This window comes from Anarrhichthys ocellatus, unplaced genomic scaffold, assembly GCF_004355925.1.
Source record: "Anarrhichthys ocellatus isolate YVR2014 unplaced genomic scaffold, GSC_Weel_1.0 scaffold36, whole genome shotgun sequence".
Classification (NCBI taxonomy): domain Eukaryota; kingdom Metazoa; phylum Chordata; class Actinopteri; order Perciformes; family Anarhichadidae; genus Anarrhichthys; species Anarrhichthys ocellatus.
In genome coordinates, this window is record NW_022280066.1 from 1,297,026 (window position 1) to 1,316,439 (window position 19,414).

Genomic DNA, 19,414 nt, shown 5'->3' on the forward strand with positions numbered 1-19,414 from the left:
GTGTGTGTGTGTGTGTGTGTGTGTGTGTGTGTGTGTGTGTGTGTGTGTGCGCGCGCGCGCGTGTGTTTTTTTATTTCCTGTCATGTTTTCTGGCATTCTCATTTCTGTCTGGCCTCTCTTCCCTCCATCTCTCTCCGGTTCCCCTCCCTCTCGTCACGCTTTATCTCTCGCATCCACTCTCTGCCTTGGGTTCCTCCGCCTCCCCCATGTGGTGCAGGGGTGGGTCAGAGAGTGTGTATGGGTGGGGGGGTAGTGAGGGCCGGTGTCTGGGCATCGAGCGGAGGTGGGGGCGTGGCCGCCTGTCTCCCTCGGAGCCCTTAACGAGAGCGTGATTCATGACACAAGGGGCTCCCATAGGGACGGGATTAGAGGTGCTCTGTCTAACCGCTCCCCAGAGAGACTAAAAGATATTTAATCTGCCCTCCACGCAGGCAGCCACCTCCGGGCTCAGTGTGTGTCTTCATGGGTGTGTTTCTGTCTGTGCCCCCCCCCCCCCCCCCACACACACACGTACACACACACACACTTCAAACCCAAGAGACTTATACAATCCTACAGCAAGACACATCAATTATCTTCCCGTATTTGTCATCTTCCATGCACTATAAATTCAGCTCAACAGTCCTTTTAACATTTAGTGCAGTTTGCATTGTGTCATCAAGTCGCAACAGTGTTTTGGTTGCTTTGTTCCTTTTCAAATATCATAATACGAACATGTATACATATTAAAGCTGCTGTAATCAATATTCTTCTGCTAACAATGGCTCAAATAGCTCAAAGGAATTGTTCATAGTGGCAAACCCACAGAGGATTCTCGGCCGACTATGCGGCTTCTCTCGACTCCATGTAGCTTTTCACCATCTTTTAACTCGTTGTTTTTGGTGTTGTCACTTGTTAACTTTACCGTTTTGGTTCAGCCTCACCGCTCTCAAGTAGTAATTCATTCGCATAATTATTTGTGACACACTATTAGAACCCACGTGGTGATTAGCAGCCTTTACGTTGCACACACGAGTACCTGCTTTGAATTGCATTTTTTAGCACAAAGGAGAAAGAGAGCCGTACTTCAGGTGTAAATGTGTTAGCCGACGTTAATTCCCTTCTATTTAAACCACGTAGCTGAATGTGTCCAAGCTGTTCCCGGCTCTTAAACATTGCTCATTAAAACGGGGCAGTGGGAGCAGGTGGAACTGGAACCAGGCTCTTCACAACAGATGGCAGCAGGGTGTCGGGAAAGATGTTGGAAACTTGAATGCTACGTGTTGCTCCCTTTCTTTTAAAGTCCTTTGCTGCTTGGAGAGATTGGACTACACACTGCGTTGTGTTCTGTAAACGCGGTGACGAACTTGGCATTCGGTTTCTGAGTCGTTGTCGAGGACTACGAGGAAAACGTTTTTCCTCCAGAGCTCATGGTGGATGCTTATTCCTTAAAGTATACAGTTAAGCTAAATGACATGTTTTTGACGTTTGTACTTCAATCTACGGATGCTACTTCTTTGCAGGGGCTACGTCTACGACAGCAGGAGCAACCTCCAGACAAGGGGACTGATCGTGCTGCTATTGTCGAAGGCGGCGGGGCCGAACCACGCGGCCTCCGACCTCCTGCTTCAGGACATGGTCAGCGGCATCTACCCTAGGTACAATAACCTGAAGCTACCGACGGTAACACTGTTTGTTTTACATTGGTTTGAGGCACAAGACGGCGAGTTAAGGACCACGGGTTCCATGTGTGCGCTGCAGCTTTGCCAATCGCAAATTAGATCCATCGACTTTCCAGTAAGCTGTTCTTCTGGCTTTGCTTTTTGGTTTGTTGATGTTTCTCACACTTCCTGACATCTGCCACCCTCCCTGAACACTCCTACATGTTTGACTTCACAGCTCTAAGCTGGTGCAAGTATCAACATCAGCAGGATGCACTGATCAATCTTCCTCCCATGCAGGAAATTCTCTAAAGCCTGGCCAATTGTAGAAAAAATGTAATCGTTTGCTGTTGCATAAAAAAACTAAACATTGTATCAGAATATTTAGCCCTTGAAAATGTTTCTCAAATGCTAAATGGTGTCCACCAACGTTACTCACGGCTTAGGCATTATGGCCGTGCCGTACCACAGCTAGTTTTCATGCTGGTAATTCAAGTCCGCAGCTGTTGTTTTCTATCCGTAACCACACGCTAGCAGAAAAATTCCAATTCTCATTGTACTGTATGTGCTGCTTTGGAGAAAACAGTGGGCAGTAAACATGTGTTACATTGCGTTGTAGAGCCATAAATGTGCATGGCAAGCAGAGCGAGAAAGGCGATGCCGCTTTCGTCCCTGTTACATGGCTGCAGGAGGATAAATAGTGAAATAAAATCCCGGTGTCTACCTTGTCCTCTGTGGTTATCGTCCATATCAATTCCTGTAAATGAAGCACTGCATCATCTTGCGAATATGATGGAATGTGAGGGCGATATAACCACAGCTACAAGATGGGATGTTTTTTTAAATGATTTGTTGTTTTTAGATTGTAGCTAATTGGAAAAGAAAACATTTCAAAAAGTTCTTTCAGTTTCTGCTTTGTATTCCTATTTTCTAATAGTTACATACACATTAATATATCGGCCTTAAAGTGTTATCCTTATTGGATCCGTATTAGGGGGCAACCTCCGCGTCCGAAAAGTGTCTTAAACCTGTATTCTTTCTAACTGCCCCCATTTTGGTTCAGATGGAAAAATCTCATCAACTATTAGACGGATTGCCGTAAAATCTGACACTCATGGTCCCCAGATGATCAATCCTACGGACATTTCATCTAGCGCCAACAACAGGTCACAATTTTCACTTATCCAATGAAATTGCTTTACATCTACTAGAAAAAATGTAATAAACAAAACAAAAATGTAGACATTCATGTTCCTCAGAGGATGAATCCTAATCACGACGGAAGGGATGACTTTTCTCTACGACCACCACAGGTTGACAATTTTTGTTTTGTTTTGTAACATTCTGAACTTTGGTGGTCCCCTGACTTTGCTTCTAACACCCCCATCATGTCCAAATTCCACTTTGTAACATTCTTTGATTTTTATCTTATTTTTTACAAAATGTCATGGGAATGTCATTAGTTTTTTTACAAACCTAATGACATTCCCATCAGCCTCGACCGCGCGATGTAACATGCAAACTGTTGGAATTGCAACATTTATTTGCTAAATTGTAATATAGTCAAATAATAACGTTATTAAATAACGTTAGACATTAAAAATAACGTTAAACATTATTTGCTAAATTGCAAATAATTTCTGTTGGCAGCAAAACATTTGCCATTATTTGCAATGAATTGGCTGTGATTGTTTTATTTATTTTTTATTCTGACACCACTTTCTGGCTAATAATTATATTTACTTCACCACGACTTCGAAAAAACTATTGATGATCAACTTCTTGGTTCTGAACAGAGAGCGCTGTAGACTCTTTAGTGTTGTCTTCACATAAATGAAAGGACATTGCTTAGTGATCTGTCTGGAACCACAACATAGTATATTGTTTTATTTATACATAATCAAAGGTGAAGTGTTAACAGTGGTGTTAATGTGCTGCTGTTAAAATGCTTCAGGTAGCACCCCAAGGGCCTACCTTGCTTTTTCACAAACATTGGCTACAACCACGCAGCTCAGAACGGGGATGTGTGCCAAGCGGTTTCCAGAAGTGACTGCTGTGTTTGGCGTGGCTGTGCACTGGGTGCCTGAAAGGCCTCTTTCTTACTGCTAGCTGGCACAAGGCACAAGTGTGCTGCGGAGCCGTGTCCGTGCAGAAACATCCTAATATTAGAACTAATTGGAATAACCCCGGGCACCGCAGAAGCGCTTGAAGCGCTTGAAGTCCGGCCTCTTTCATGGCCGTGAGGCCGAGACTGCGTCGCCAGGTCGTGTCTCTCTACAGGAGGAGTTCTTACAAACTCGCCTCATGTCAAAACCGGGCACTCGCATCGCTGTGACTCTGGATCACTGAATCCAACATATGCAGCATTCCCTCACTCATGTGTGATGGATAGACCAAACACACACACACACACACACAGCATGTCTTGATCACCTCATTTGCACTATCTTGCTCTCTCTTTCTCTCCCCCACCTCTCCCTGGGCTCATTAGCACCTCTGATGGAAGAGATGGAAGAATGGAGGGAGTTGGGCTGGGGCGGGTTTGGGGGGGTGATTAAAACCTCCGGGGGATGGTCTCCTCCCTCCTGACAGGCAGCATTTGTAAAACATTTCCCACTCTACTGCCTGACACTGATGATTCATAAAAGCACCACCATGATAGATAGATGGAAGGATGGATGGATGGATGGACGGATCTATAGATGGATAGATAGATAACACACACTCTCACAGATGGTGCAACTATTACCCACCACACCTCTTAATTTCTTGTGACAAATGAAAGCCGTGCCAGCGAACACATCACACAGCCGGTCTGATGGACAGGCTGCCTCTTTAAATCACACAGGGGGACGCACTCACATCCACGAGGCTGCATTTGATGGCGAAGGCAGACTGCGGAGGGAGGAAAATGGAACGGAGCAGTCAGGACAAGGGGCGTGGTGAGGGGCGTTGCACCTCGGCAAGATGGCATCGGTTGCTATGCAACTGGGCACCAAAGCTATTTATACACCGGCCCCCATGTCCCCCTTTTTTCCTCCCCAAGCTCCACTCTTACCGATCAGGAATGCTAGATTGGAAGCACAGCTTTGGGATGCGGATACACTGGGGTTCAACTGATTTGGGTTTTTGGTGGCTGATACTTTAAGATCAAAAATTCAAAGTAATTCCAAGGGTTGTGTTTCCTTATACTTGCTCGTTCATGTTAGGGTGGGTTTCTCACACATGTCTTACACATGATCATGGGAAAGTGGCCATTGAATCAAACCAATAGATTTGTGATCTCTCCATTCACCCGATGAATTAGAGTTTGGAGATGTGACAATATGTAGGCTGCAAGACCATATTAGATTGGTCAAATCTGCCACGGGGGACATACTATTTATGCCACCACAGCTATCCCTTTTAATATCTTTGGGTGTATTAAGCCATTTTTAAAATGTTTCAAATGAATGATTAGGACAGCTTCATGGCAATATTATTTTTAGGATTTTTGCATCATTATGTTGAAGCACCCTGATTTATCATTTGGTAAATTTGCCAAAACCAGGCACCCCCATCTGGTTCTTTTAAGCATCAATAGTTTCTCAGTAGCTTTTTCCATAAAATGTACTATATTACAATATAGTCTATAGATATCACAGAGGATAGAGAGTTGGATCCACTGCTTTTCTGAAATAAAGCTGATAAATAAAAGTTGTTTGGGCCATTCATTCAAAAGAGAAAACTTTATAATCATAAATTTCAGAGGAACTTCACTATCGCATACGTGAAAAAAAAGTTGTACTAAGCCTCTTGCTGCTCCAGAGGGAGCTGTATGACGTCTGATAAATTGCCTCGAGTGATGTCACTTGAGTCAGCGTTAGGGCCCGAAGACTACAAGTTTGTAAATGAAAACAATCTAGTGTACTAGACCTCTGTAGCCCGCTGCTTATCTCTGCTTGAGGCTAGCGACTCAAGGCTACATTAGCCGCTACTAGTGGCACACCCAAATCTTAAGCCAAACTTTTGGTGGGCGCTTTGCATCATGGGAAATGTAGGCGCCAGGTTCTGACAAGGAAGAACAATGCGTGGAATAAAAAAGACGATATCTCTGCATTGTTTTCGACCCACTGTGACTTCTACAATCTTTTAGGAGCGTGATGCTAAATTGAAGGAGTGCTCTGTAATTGTTTGTAATACAACAAGGTCTACATTTCATTGTAGAATTGAGACCACAGTCGGCATCAGTTCCTGATTGCTTTATAGGGCCATCAGCAACAAGTGGTCTGTGCTTGTTAGTCAGTTTAGTCGAAGTCACGTAAACACTTCAGTAACCGTGTTTTCCACCTTGATGGATCGTGACAATGGAGTGTTGAAGTGGAGCCAAAAGCACGAGCAGATGGCAGATTCATCACAGAGTATTAATTCTCTTTTTGTTTTCAAGTTAAACAACCAAGTAAACGGTCAGAAGGCTGACCTCGACTTTTGGTACATTTAAAACGTTAGTCCTGTCACCCGAAATCAGCCACCGCTCTTTATCGCCTTCCTCTTGCCGTAACAACGAGCTCTCTTTTTAAAACCCGCCGAGCGTAGTCATCACTCCGAGGCGACTCGAGAAACACGCGGCCGCCAATCCATTAATTTCCTCTTCTTTCAAACCCTGAACTTTATTAACTGTCATTCGGGGTGACCGTGTTGTTGCTCTGCGTCAGCGAGCTGCGAAACCAACCAGACAATGGATGTGATTGAGAGGCGAAACGGATGACATTATTGAATTTTAATCACATCTTTTCCACGCCGACGTCGAACACAGCAATTACCTGGCTACAAGACGTGTGTGTGTGTGTGTGTGTGTGTGGGAAGGGGTTGGAGCGCAAGGCAGACGACTGGCTCATCAGGTTCTCAGCGGCTGAAAGAAGGTCGTAAGTGGCTATCAGCGCACCCAACCCTGTCTGGATGGATCCCTCCTGTCGCAGCTTGGCGAGCTCCTTCCATATGGAGAGGGGCCTAATTATCCCCCACCAATGGCTGAATCAACATTTGATTATTTCCTCTCTAAGGCTGCTCTGAAATGCTCTATTCAAAGACCACTTTTATGTCTTCTCTCTCATAATCAAGAATGGCTGTTATTTGCTAATGATGAGTTTTAATTTCTTTTTTTAACACAACCCTCTCCCGACGCGCTGTGTGGCAAGACGTCTGACATATGTGCTGGTTTATGCCCTCGAGTATGCTGATTTTGACTTGAAAGGTTTTTAAATTAAATTGTAGCTGTTGAGAAATCTCTTCTTTTTTTCTTTCTTTTTAAAGATGCACATTAATTTATTCTTTTAAATTGTCTACTCAGTTAATGTTTCAGATAGCAGTTGGACGAACTGTGATGATCTTTGAGGAGCTGTGTTGCATATTTAAGTCAAAAAAAAAAAAAAAAAGACTCTACAATGTGAATATTGCATTTTATTGACTAAATAGATGTTTCCCCTTTTCCTAAAGGGATGAAATGAAACTCTCGAATCCTTTGTCTCCGATTCATTCCTTTGTGGTCAGCACACCTGTACGTGATGCTGCCAATGCGTTTTCCAACCTGCATATTTCACCGGTATAGACAATGAAAAGGTTTCTGTCAAAAAGCTCTCTAACTGTCAAGCCTCCGGAACGCCTCCCTTAAAAGGTGCTGAGAAAAAAATAAAAAAGCTGTGATTTTAAAATGCAATTCTTTTCTTTTTTTCTGTTCCATAGCCAGCGGAACTTGGCAGAAATCACTGAGTTGATCCACACGGCGTTCCTGGTGCATCGTGGGATAGTCGATCTGAAGGGGTGGACGGACTCAGACGGCCCGCTGAAGGACATGGAGTTTGGGAATAAGATGGCTGTGCTGAGCGGCGACTTCCTGCTGGCAAATGCTTGTACCGGACTTGCTCAACTGAATAACACTAAGGTACCCGGTCTGTCGGTAAAACAAACTGTAGCCCTGTGAGATATCTGACCTGACAAAACTCCCGGCTGTCCAATATGTGGAGCTGTAAGGTGTCGGCCCTGATCCCTACTTTTCTCGACCACGTCCAAACTCACGCCCGCAACGATTATATATTGCAGAGTTCCCACGGATCATGGTATTTATGGGATATTCTCGGTTTGTGAGAGGTATTTTCACAAAGCAGAGTACCCACAGTGCAAACGTCCTCATCAACCCATCTGCAATACCTCCGTGTTTTTATTTTGTCTAAATCTCTGGTGCTGAGCATACATCAGTGTGATGTTTTTACATGGCACTTTCCAGAGATCCTTTTTCACTCAAGCGGCAAAGCCGCGGTGATTCCCAACCTGGCGGCTGCAAGATAAATCTCAGGGGCTGCGAGATGATCAGCAGGATTAGCATGGTTCAAGACCTCTGAATCCCACCGCACATCAAATTCATTCAGTAGCTCAAATAAGTCTGGTGTTGTCCTTCTGTTTCTTTTAGAGTATTGACCAATAAGAGTTTAGTTGGCCAAATTAATAATGGGAGATAATAATAATCAATCTTTCCTTCAAAGAAAGCTAGGCTAGCTGCATTCATGAGAAATAAGAGAAAAATGGCATCTAGCGTGGGTGAGATTGACCTCCAACCGATGGCTGTTTCTGCCAGTTAGAGAAACAATTCACCAATCAGAGTTCAGTAGATGGGAGTAAGAAAGGGGACGTCATTTTCCTACATTGCTAGCTAGCTAGATGAGTGTGGATGAGCCCGACACAGCTGTACAAAGGGAAAAACGTTGAAGGTACCCTGTGGAGTTTTTGACCACTAATGGCGCGACGGAGTGATGTTTTTAGAGTTGGGTGCCAGGTTTGTTTGAATCGTGGCTTGTGTGATGCACATTTAATACAATCAACAGTCGGCAGCGGTTAAGAGCATCAAACCAAGCAATGCACCATCGGCGTTGCAAACGCGTCTGTTAAACTTGTTTTGTGCTCCTCGCGGTCAGCTTGGTCGTCGTGGTGCGGACGGCAAATTTCGCACAATCACCGCCTGGGCGACTGTGCGGTGGGGTTCTGAGCATCGGGCCGCGCACCTTTTCAAGACTTGGTCACACAGACCGCGTCAAAATGATTGACTCAGAGCAGCTGTCAATCACAGGTGTCACTCAGCTTTCAAAAAGTTGACTAGTCTCCCACAACAGAGCGAGGCAACAGAGGTCTGCTGACGAGACTTTCGCATTGTGCTGATCGCAAGAAGCATGAAACGGGGCTCAAACCTTAAATGATAGACTCAATGTGAGTAACACAGAATTTAAACAGAACTTTTTTGTTTGCTTAGGAAAAAAACCCAAAACTAGCAACTGCAACTTCCGTGTCAACTGACTCATCAGCGGGCACTCGCTACTGATCGGTGAAAGCAAAACCTAACAAAATAACATTGCTCCCAACAAGAAATCGGCTAGTACAAACATCGTCTTATTCTCTTTAGATCTCTGAAAACGATCAGTCAAGCTGCCTGCAACCAAACGTGTTTCCGGGCAACAACTTCAGTAGACGTTGCTTGGCAAGGGTCGGAGAATTTGGGAACTAATGGCGTAGTTGGTACCGTGAGGTCTTATCTTTGTGAAAAAACACCTTTTCAGACACCGGCCTTGACAACAGCGTATGATAGTCGATGTGGTTGAGGAGACACCATAGACATGCACACCATGGGAATCCTGCTTATTGAGTTTTCAGTTTTGAAGGCACGTGTGTGGTGGTGGTCTCGTAAGTGCACCACAGATCATATCTGCTGTGCGGCCTGGTAACCCCTCGCTGACAGATATTGTCACCACGCTGCTCTGTCAGAATGCGGTTTTCCCGAGCGGATCAAAATAACCGTCTCTCTCTCTCTCCCAATTGTGCCGTCAGCCCCGCCGGCCCTTATCGCCTTCCCTGCAGCTTCGTATTCGGCACTCAACTGGGCTGGGTTTATGTCCTGCTCTGTGGCAGCAAAGAGACGCCCTCCCAGAATGTGATGTAAGCGACATCCACAGTGCTTCTCGTGTGAGGAGCGTAGCAGGAGTTACAAGCAATCAACATTTCCTTTTCGGAAATTAAAGATCATTTCAAAGGTGTGGCGTTTCCCTTACAGTGCTAATTAGCTTTCATTGGGATTTGTCGGCGCTACAGTGCTATGACCAATAATTGTCAATCTGTGGCTGTGCAGCAAATTACAGTAATGGAGTCGATGCTGTTGTTTCCCTGAAAGAATGGAGAAGAAACGACGCTGGGAATGAAAATGATGGAAGATCTGCTGATGACTTGAGCTAACGAGGATTTAATCATGCTAAGCGGTCATTCACATCAAGCATGTCTGCAACTGGTTGAATTGAAGTTGGGGAGCGATCCGTCCCTTTGTGGCACAGTTCATTGTCTAGGTGAGAGCGATGCCGTTTCAAAACTCAACTTGCACCAAAACACCACGCAGACGGTGCCTGAAATGATTAGTCCAAACAAACCTGCAGTGCTGTTTGTGGGAGTGCGACTGTAATCTGAAGCAGCCACAGGAAACCAAAGTGGATGTTGTTGTTTTTTTTTAAGAGTAATAAGGAGACGGATATCCGATAGCCGGCAGATACTCGTGTTTGAAAAGGTTAGCAAAACAAAATGAGCGGAGGGCAAACCCACAGTATGCCCTGATGCTCGTATTTGGCTGAGTTTTTGTGAAAGCTGTTCTTCGCTGCTTTATGAACAAGGAGAAGGGGGATTAGATAACTGCAAACAGGAATAAAAAAAGACCATCATACCAAGCTATAGTGACAGGAATGGGAAGTTAGGTCACTCAAACCCTTCCTTTTTGGGAGTTCATGTTGACTTTTGTCCACGATTCATCTGTAGCTTTACCTCGAGAAACTTCTTGGAAATTGGGGTCTTAAAAAGATTCACACGACATCATCCGTATTCTGTGTCTGTCTCCATAAATTGAGAAGACTAACTCTCTATTACTGACCCAATCAATCAAGATGAAGTATTACAGGCTGTAGCTATCGTGGTAATAAAGATTACACTGTGATGGGAGCCATCACGTTATGAGTTAGACTTTTTTTTTTTTTTTTTTTTTTAGAATGAATCAAAACAGACGAGGCCGAGGTATACTGACTTCTTGTCTTTAGTATGGGTCAAGCTCCAAAAAACACTACATTTCCCATGATGCAGCTGGAAATCATTCATCACAAGACCCGCCCCTGTCTCCTAAAAGCCCACTCATTTCAAGCCCAGCAACCCCAGTTCGTAAAAAATAAAACGGTTACATCATCAGGGTTATTTTTCTGCAAAAAAGGTATTTTTTTTTTTTAAAGGGCGGCAGATCGTCATAAAGGCTGACTAGTCCTCCTCGTGATGAGTAAACTGAATTCCATGTGTGAAATTCATGGAGTGCTCTTTTAAACACTACATCCACCCTGGTTCAGCTACTCGTGAAGAAAAACACATAGGTAGTTTCTGCTAATTGTCTGATATTTATAACTCGACCAGCTTCCAAAGTGCCCAGAGTTGGAGTCTTCTAAACGGATTGTCTGGCCATCTTTCCTTGCAGCTCGTGTGTGGTCATTGCCCCACATTGTTTCCATACACAGGATGACCGATGAGTAGTTCTTGCAGCTTTCCAAGTTTTCTCATAAACCAGCTTTTTTTTAAAGTCAGTGAGAGCGATGGAGATCATGTGTCGTGGCCTTGAGAGGAAACCTATGCCGCTACTTGTATAAACTGTAAAGTAATCGCACCGTGGTGCTCCAGTTTCTTCCCCCCCTGCCCCCCACCACCACACCCTTGCAGACCTGTCGGCAAAACACGATCTGGCTGGATTTGGGAATGGAGTAAGGGGGAGGCAGTGGGAGAGCTTATCTGATACCTTCCAAAAAAAGACCCCCGCCGGCCCCCACTTCCCAAGGCAGGCAGAGACACCACATCTGGTAATACTGTAGGCACATTGTCCTTCCAGGTCTGTGGGCGAAAGCTCGGGTTTCCTCAATATTTTCCCCCGGAGGATTGGGTTACCCAAAGGGCACTGCGAGGCTGACGGAGCGGTCCAGCGTCACCAGACTTTTCTGATGAACCGAGGATGTCTGGGACGAGCTGAAGGAGCTCTAAATGTAACCCCATTCATCTGGACCGTACGGGCACGGCCTCCGCTCCTCTGTCCACACACTGCGGCTGTGAATGGACGACGGGAGGGATCGGCTTCACCCATTCCCTAGAGCCAGACTTTGAGGAATCATTTGAAAAGATGCAGCTTTTCTCCTCTGGTGGTTGATAAGGGGCCCGCTGTGTTTCCGTGAGCGAAAATGTAGTCATGCATGCCCCCTGTAAGAGGAAATGAGCAACTGCAGTCTTAAACTAATTGTCCAGACCTACATTTTTATCTCATTTTTTAGTCGTTGCCCTTTTATAAATGTATTTTTTTAAGGTAGGAAGTTATGTATTATCTCATGTCAGTTTCCCCAAAAGCAGCATGTTTCTTCCTTGTGCAGTATATGGATTGACTTGTCCTGGAAAGAGTCTGGCGATGGAAGAAGTGGTTCTTTTTCATTTTTTGCTTCCATCTCTCTGTGCCTCTTCTGCAGAAAACCACCAATGTCTAGATGCTCTTTAAGTGTCAACATAATTCATAAAACAAATCTGCAATGAGGAGAAACAAAAGGAGAGCAAAGAGTCGGATCATCGCTCCTAAACCTCGTTAACCCCTCTGCTCTCTGGACAGGGTCTCATTCGGTCTCGCCATCTGGCTTTTTAGCTCCGTTTCAGCCCCTCGGACCGGACAGACACCTGATCCGTCTCCATCGACAGGACTTCTCTATAAATACAGAGTCTAATGAATGAAGTGGAGCCTGGATCAACAGGAGCTCCGCTATACGGCCTGATAATGAGCGGCGGAGTTCGCGGCAGTTCACCTGGTTTCCAGCCCCTCGTCTCACCTCCGATTTCTTCACCAAACCAGTTGTGCTGATAGCCCGCGCTTCAATCGGGGTAAATTGTGTTGTTTTTTTTAATTAGAAATGTCACTGATGAACCGAGCAGCGTGTCTGTTGTGATCGACCTCATTCACGTCTACATTTGAGGAGTTTAATCGAGGCTGTTTGCCAGAGTGATTTATAACGAGGGAGAAGGTTATCGGTTCAGTGCCCGAGTCCAAGGACCAATCAACTGGACTGTTGATGGACATGTTGACTGTTGAGCAGATCGATCCCATTATTTAGCTCTGTCTTACAGATAAGAGGATGTTGTGTAAATGTACTATAGTTGGATGTTTTGATAATGCTTTAAGATTGAGATTTTAACCCAAATGTGTTTTTAATCTGTTTGACAGGTTGTTGAACTGATCTCGAGTGCCATCGGTGATGTGGTTCAAGGAATCTACAGTGAGAATAACAGTAATGCTGAGGTAAAGCATCTGTTCTGCATGGCAGACTACACCATTGGAATTTGAAATTGTCCCTTTTTAAAATGTCCTGGGGTCAAAGACAGTGAGCCAACATGAGTGGCTTAAGACTACAAATAAAGGCCAGGCATATTCATTTATACAGCACGTTTCATACTTAAAGGTACTTCAAAGCACTTAACCTACAAACAGACGACGTTACAAAACGTTCCAACCACACAAATGTAGATCAAGAATAACTTAAAGAAAAAAGCTGATATTTAATGTTGTTGCTATTGTGCTCCAAAACCTCCCATGAAAAGACCAAATCCATCCCACTAACAAGTGTCCTCTGTCCAAAGCCTTTGTCACCATTGTTGTCCAAAAGCTTTCAAAAAACACAGCAGTGAGCCACACTGTTGCACATATCCCATCCTGCTGCCTGAAATACTCACTAAGAGCACCACATGTGGATTAATCCGCCACTGAAAATAGTCCCCAAATAGTCCCCAAATGTAGAATTGAGTTTTGGGTTTTAGTAACATTTGCTAGAAACTACAGCCTTTTCATACATCTGCCCCAGAGACAGCCGTGGCCAGAGACGGACTGTTTTCTGGGTTGTTCATCCATTCTCGTAAACGCAATATCTCGGCATCGCATTGAGCTAATTTTTTCAATTCTGGCACAAACGTCCACTTATACTTCAGGATGAACTGATTCGAATTTGGTGGTCGAAGGTCGCCGTGAGCTCACGATACACATTTTGGGCTATGACAATTTCACACAAATGTCTAACGGGATAAAATGATGAAGTGATGACATTTTGGATGAACACGGATGTAAACATTAATTGATAAGAGTCTTTCTGGAACTGACCACAGTGCTGTCAGTTACCAGTTTCCTTTTATTTGACTGTGCTGCTTTGGTTCTGCTGTAATTTACTGCCAGTTCATTTTTCAACCGTTCACCGTGTCCCTCAAACAAAGTTTCAATTCTGACCTCTTCTGTCGTACGTTTGCTCAAGAAAACGCTTGAGGATTTATTTTTTCTCTATTATCAAGTCTTTCATATGTACACACGTGGACAAAATTGTTGGTACCCTTCTGTTAAAGAAAGGAAAAACCCACAATGGTCACTGAAATAACTTGAAACTGACAAAAGTAATAATAAATAAAAATGTACTGAAAATGAACTTATGAAAACCAGATATTGCTTTTGAATTGTGGTTCAACAGAATAATTAAAAAAAACAAACTAATGAAAATGGCCTGGACAATAATGATGGTACCCTTAACTTAATATTTTGTTGCACAACCTTTTGAGGCGATTTCTGTAACTCTCAATGAGACTTCTGTACCTGTATATTGGTATATTGGCCCACTCTTCGTGAGTAAACTGCTCCAGCTGTCTCAGGTTTGAAGTGTGCCTTCTCCAGACTGCATGTTTCAGCTCCTTGCACAGATGTTCATTAGGATTTAGATTAGGGCTCATAGAAGGCCACTTCAGAATAGTCCAATGTTTTGCTCTTAGCCATTCTCGGGTGTTTTTAGCTGTGTTTTGGGTCATTATCCTGTTGGAGGACCCATGACCTGCGACTGAGACCAAGCTCTCTGACACTGGGCAGCACATTTCGCTCCAGAATCCACAAAGCTTCTGGGAGAATGTCCTTTTGGCAGATGAGACAAAACTGGAGCTTTTTTGGCTCATCAGCTCTATGTTCACAGACATGAAGCATACAGAGAAAATAACACTGTACCTACTGTGAAACATGGAGGAGGCTCGGTTGTGTTCTGGGGCTGCTTTGCTGCATCTGGCACAGGGTGTCTTGAATCTGTGCAGGGTACAATGACATCTCAAGACTACCAAGGCATTCTGGACTCTCATTGAGAGTTACAGAAATCGCTTGATTGCAGTGATTGCCTCAAAAGGTTGTGCAACAAAATATTAAGTTAAGGGTACCATCATTATTGTCCAGGGCATTTTCTGATGTTGAATCGCTGCTAGTGTGCTCTGTGCAGTGCGAGCTCAAGACGCGCAGCGTCTCTTTCTCTGTTCGCCCTGCAGGAGGACGGTCCCACTGACTGCGTCGACGTGGCGGCGTGGGAGGAGCGCGCCTTCCTGTCGCACGGGGCACTGCTGGCTAAGAGCTGTCAAGCTGCGATGGAGCTCGCCAAACACGACAAGCGGTCACAGAGATTGGCCTTCAAGTACGGCAAGCACGTATCACTGGGACACAAGGTAAGTCCAATGTGATTGTCCCGCACAGCAAATACCAGCGAAGTTTGTCTGCGGAGGACAAATCAATAAAGGTTAACTTGGGCTACTTTTTGGGGTAATCACAGCTTTGTTTAAAGGCCATAAAAACAAAGTTTCTGTGGCTTTAATCTGGTTGTTGTCCCTCCTGACCACCGTACTCTTTGTGACTGAGATCAAGTTGAATGAAATTCAAGGAATAACTCTGCCTCAAACAGGCTGCTGATTGGCTGCTAGTCCCACGGTTCTCCAGGAGGCAGCCGCATCTCAAAATTTCCCTCATCTAACGTGGACTTATTTTAGTTTAACAACATTTGTATGTCTTTCGATGAGCCTCTTCACATCGTAGCTGATTTTCATACAAGAAATATGTGGGCGGGGGGACTGACAGCTTTGTTGGAATGTAATTATTCTTTTGTAGATGGAGCAGTTTTTGTCAGTGATTCACATTTAGGTGACAAACATACACATGTTTAATGTGCAGCAGATAATGGAGATGCTCTGACATCGCTCAAGGTTCAGAGGCGGTATCTCATTGATGCCAGCCTAAAGGTCACTGGTAAGAGTCCCCGTCTCAGTGCTGTGGTTCGTACGTCCTCTCCTGCTGTGTCTGCAGGCCTCAGTGGCTACAAGGAATCTCAGCACGGGACGTAACCGCAGCGCGTTCTTCTAAGAACAGCCGTCCTCATCAGGCTAGCTGTTCAACACGCTGCTCATTAACAGAGAGTCAGAGTGCACGCTCACCTGTTCACGCTCTCGCCGCTGGGGCTGGTTTAATTGGCGCCCGGGAAGTCACAAAGTATGAGCTCGGCCCGACTGTCGTCTGATTGGCCAACGCGTCTCTGTCTCCTCCGCAGCTGAACTCGGACCTGCAGCCGTTCATGAAGGGCGACGCGGGAGAGCCAGCGTCGTTCAGTTTCAGCGCCGCCCCGGTGGTTTTCCACCGCCAGCTCGTCGGCCAGGAGAGATGGCGTCAGCAGCTGCAGCAGGTACGAATGGTCCCGACTGAAACATCTCAACAACTGTTGGGTGGATGTCCATATTCACCTGCTTACTTTAGCAATCTCCTGACTTTTCCTCTTCAGAATGTCTGACACTTTTTCTGCTGATATAACCTGTGAGAATTGAAAATGAATGGCTGGCTGAATTATGAGCGTGCTGCCACCAACATGCTGCACCGAGTTTACTCAATGCCAGCAACCTGGATTATCAACACACTTTGGCCTTTAAATGTAGAAAATAGTGATATTAAGGCTTTAGAGGGTTTGTAGCAAATGAATGGTCGACTTAATTCCTGTTTATTTGTTTGATCCGACTCACACTTTTCTCCGTTCATTAAAACACTTCATCTCGAGGAGAATGACTAATTGGGCTTTTGAGCAACTCTAGCATCAGGTTTAAATTAAGGTTGTTGTTTTTTTTTGTCAGAAATTCTTGACTTGAAAAGTTTGAAGTTCTTCAGTTTCATCAAATTGTAACTCTTTAAAAAAAAAAGGGGAAAAAAAGAGTTGATCACAATGTTAAGGCAACCTTACTCTCTTTTCTCTGCAAGGCAACAACACTGAGAAACCAGCTGGATTACTCAAAGGTAAGCCCCCTGGTTCATGTATTCCTCTATTCACAATGCAGCGTTACCCTTCGTGTTGCATTTTCCAGTAAGATAGCTCCATTTTTCATTGTTTTGTTCACCCGTTTGCTCACTGGCGCGGCATCTGACCGAGACAAACAGGACGTCTCCTCACTGTGTAACCCATATCAAAGTTGAGACATGAGCCTCCCAAAGTCAATGTGTGAGGGACGAGGGAGGGCCGACAGGGGTGCAAGAAGAGACCGAAGCTACAGGGGAGGGGTCCGGTGGTGTCGCGGGGGTTATCTGGTCCCGACTGAAACCGGAGCAGCAAGGATCGGTTACCGAGGCCTATTTACGGAGGAGACACTCAGGCTCTGAGACAGTGGCATTGTGAGAGAATCTCCTTCAGCAGACCTGTCGAGAAACGGGACATGGGGAGAAGTTTGAGGGGAAGGAGAGATGAGGGGACAGCGAGGAGGAAAGCTGAGAGCAGGACAGAGGGGAGGGATGTGATTTTTTTTTTAATTTGTTTTTTTGGGGGGGGGAGGAAAAAGAAAGACCTTGAGCCCACGGGCGTCCAACTTTGCTTTGATTCAGCACAAAGATGGGAATGTGTAATTAGAGGAACTTTGTGAACTTTTCTGGCATTCACATTGATTTAGCATGTGCTTTCATCCAATTAACTCTGATAAATAACCATAAATCTTCACAGAAACTCCCATTTTATACCGTTTCTCAGTCGTTCTTTCATTCCCAATTAGAAAACAACCCCAAAAACAGACTTTTTGTTTTAATTGATTAAAGGATCAAAGGAGTGTCCAGATTGGTTCGAAATGAATGATTTTTTTAAATAGCAATATTTTTTGTACTTATAATACAACAAAATGTGACTAAATGAAAGAAGTGAGGAGGACACACCTGAAGTCTTCCAGCGTCTTCAACCCATTGACGCATAATGACAAGTCTGTGTGTAAAAGAAATGACTCAAGATACAAAAAAGGAAAAAGACTTGTTCTAAATATTGATTGGAGCTTATGCACCAGATGGAACAAAGGAGAATGTGGAACACTAAAAGATAACATCAAGTTAGTGATGCAGAAGCAAACAGAGTTGAGAAATAAGACGGTGGAAAATGTGAGTGAAAAATAATCTTTTCTAAATTGAATAAGCAGCCAGTGTGATGCAGAGTTTGACATTTATTTTTTTTAAAGAAGGAATGCCTACGGGGATTTTCACCTCCAAAATTCATGAGTTATTACGCCCCCAGCAAAAAGATGTCCCAACACACCAGCAGTAAGACTCGAGGAGACGCCCAAATCACTCAGTCTGAATACTTAAGCTGCTGGTTGGGGCGGATCTGACTTGATGTTTTCCACTTCCTTGTGTATGTTGTGTGTGTGTGTGTGTGTGTCCCAAGCCTTGTGTACAAACACACAGACTTTCTCCAAATGATCAAGTTCTCTTTTTGAGATTTTATTTTATTTTAAACTAGATACAACATTTAGAAGTAGCATATTGGTATTCAAATCACTCACAAATGTAAGCAGTCACACTGGGGGGGAAAAAAGAAAAAGTCATCACAAACTCTTGACATCGTTGGGTGAGCAGGACATTTTAATTTCCCTGCTTTGCACTTCAGTGCAATTTATTACCTGGATTGTAGCAAAACCTGTGATCTGGTGCCATGATTAGGAGACTAAAAAAAGGACCGGAGAGGCTGCGAGGTGCCCGGGTAGAACCTACAGAAGTAACATGAAATCCAGCACATCTCCCTTCTCACCGTCAGAAATGGCCTTCCAATTGTTCTTATAATATAACTCTCAGCGATGAGTCTGAAATGTTTCCCTTGTAGTTAAATGTAGTAAGCTGCCTCCAGTGGTGCCGGGGGCAGCATACATGAGTGTGTTATACAATGTGATTTCTGTTTTGTTTTTCTCTTCTTTGCCTCCGTACAATCCACTTACTTTAATGTGCGCCAACTTCACCGCGGCTCCCGCCGGTTTGTCGTGGTTGACGGGAGCGACACCGACGTGACAGGCTAACGTGTTTTTTTTCCATCCCCCTGGCAGCTCTTGGTGTCAGTGAAGTCTGAGAAAGGCGTGAGCTCAGCGGTGGACTTATGCTGTTACCATGGTAACAGGGCTCTGGAGGCCATCCAGGCTTTCCCCTCCTCCGAGGCTCGATCCGCCTTGGAGAACATCGCCTTCGCCATCACCAAATTTTAAACCTGGACACACACACACACACACACACACACAGTGTCTTTGTCTGCAGAGGCAACAGGTCACTGAACAGTTCAACAAATCAACTTCTCACGTCTGGAGAAACTGCTCTCCTCTGCTGTGGATGACAGTGTGCAATGCAATGGCTATACCCATAAATGGTCATCATTAAAAAGAATAAAAGCACATTACTGCAGCATCGTGTCGTGCATTGTGTTGCACTCCGACACATACCCTACCTCTCTTTCCCTGCAGAGAAAAAAATATCACGCCAAGCTGCATTTAAAAACCTGCCGGATTTATTACCACCTCGCTTATCAGCGGAGGCACATTCCAGGCAGAACTCAATTTAACATGTTTCGCAGAATTGTCATTCATCTGGAAAATGGGTC

At 44.6% G+C, this 19,414-nt stretch overlaps 1 protein-coding gene across 1 annotated transcript in view; it reads left to right on the forward strand.

The window, feature by feature from the left end:
- Positions 1–19,218, forward strand: part of pdss2 (prenyl (decaprenyl) diphosphate synthase, subunit 2) — a 24,609-nt gene extending 5,391 nt beyond the window's left edge. The window contains exons 2-8 of the mRNA XM_031866776.1: positions 1,503–1,637; positions 7,362–7,560; positions 12,928–13,002; positions 15,042–15,215; positions 16,088–16,219; positions 16,783–16,818; positions 18,870–19,218. Of these exons, the coding sequence (XP_031722636.1) occupies positions 1,503–1,637; positions 7,362–7,560; positions 12,928–13,002; positions 15,042–15,215; positions 16,088–16,219; positions 16,783–16,818; positions 18,870–19,025 (907 nt within the window). The 3' untranslated portion in view covers positions 19,026–19,218. The remainder of the gene's footprint in view (positions 1–1,502; positions 1,638–7,361; positions 7,561–12,927; positions 13,003–15,041; positions 15,216–16,087; positions 16,220–16,782; positions 16,819–18,869) is intronic.
- Positions 19,219–19,414: the final 196 nt, after the last annotated feature.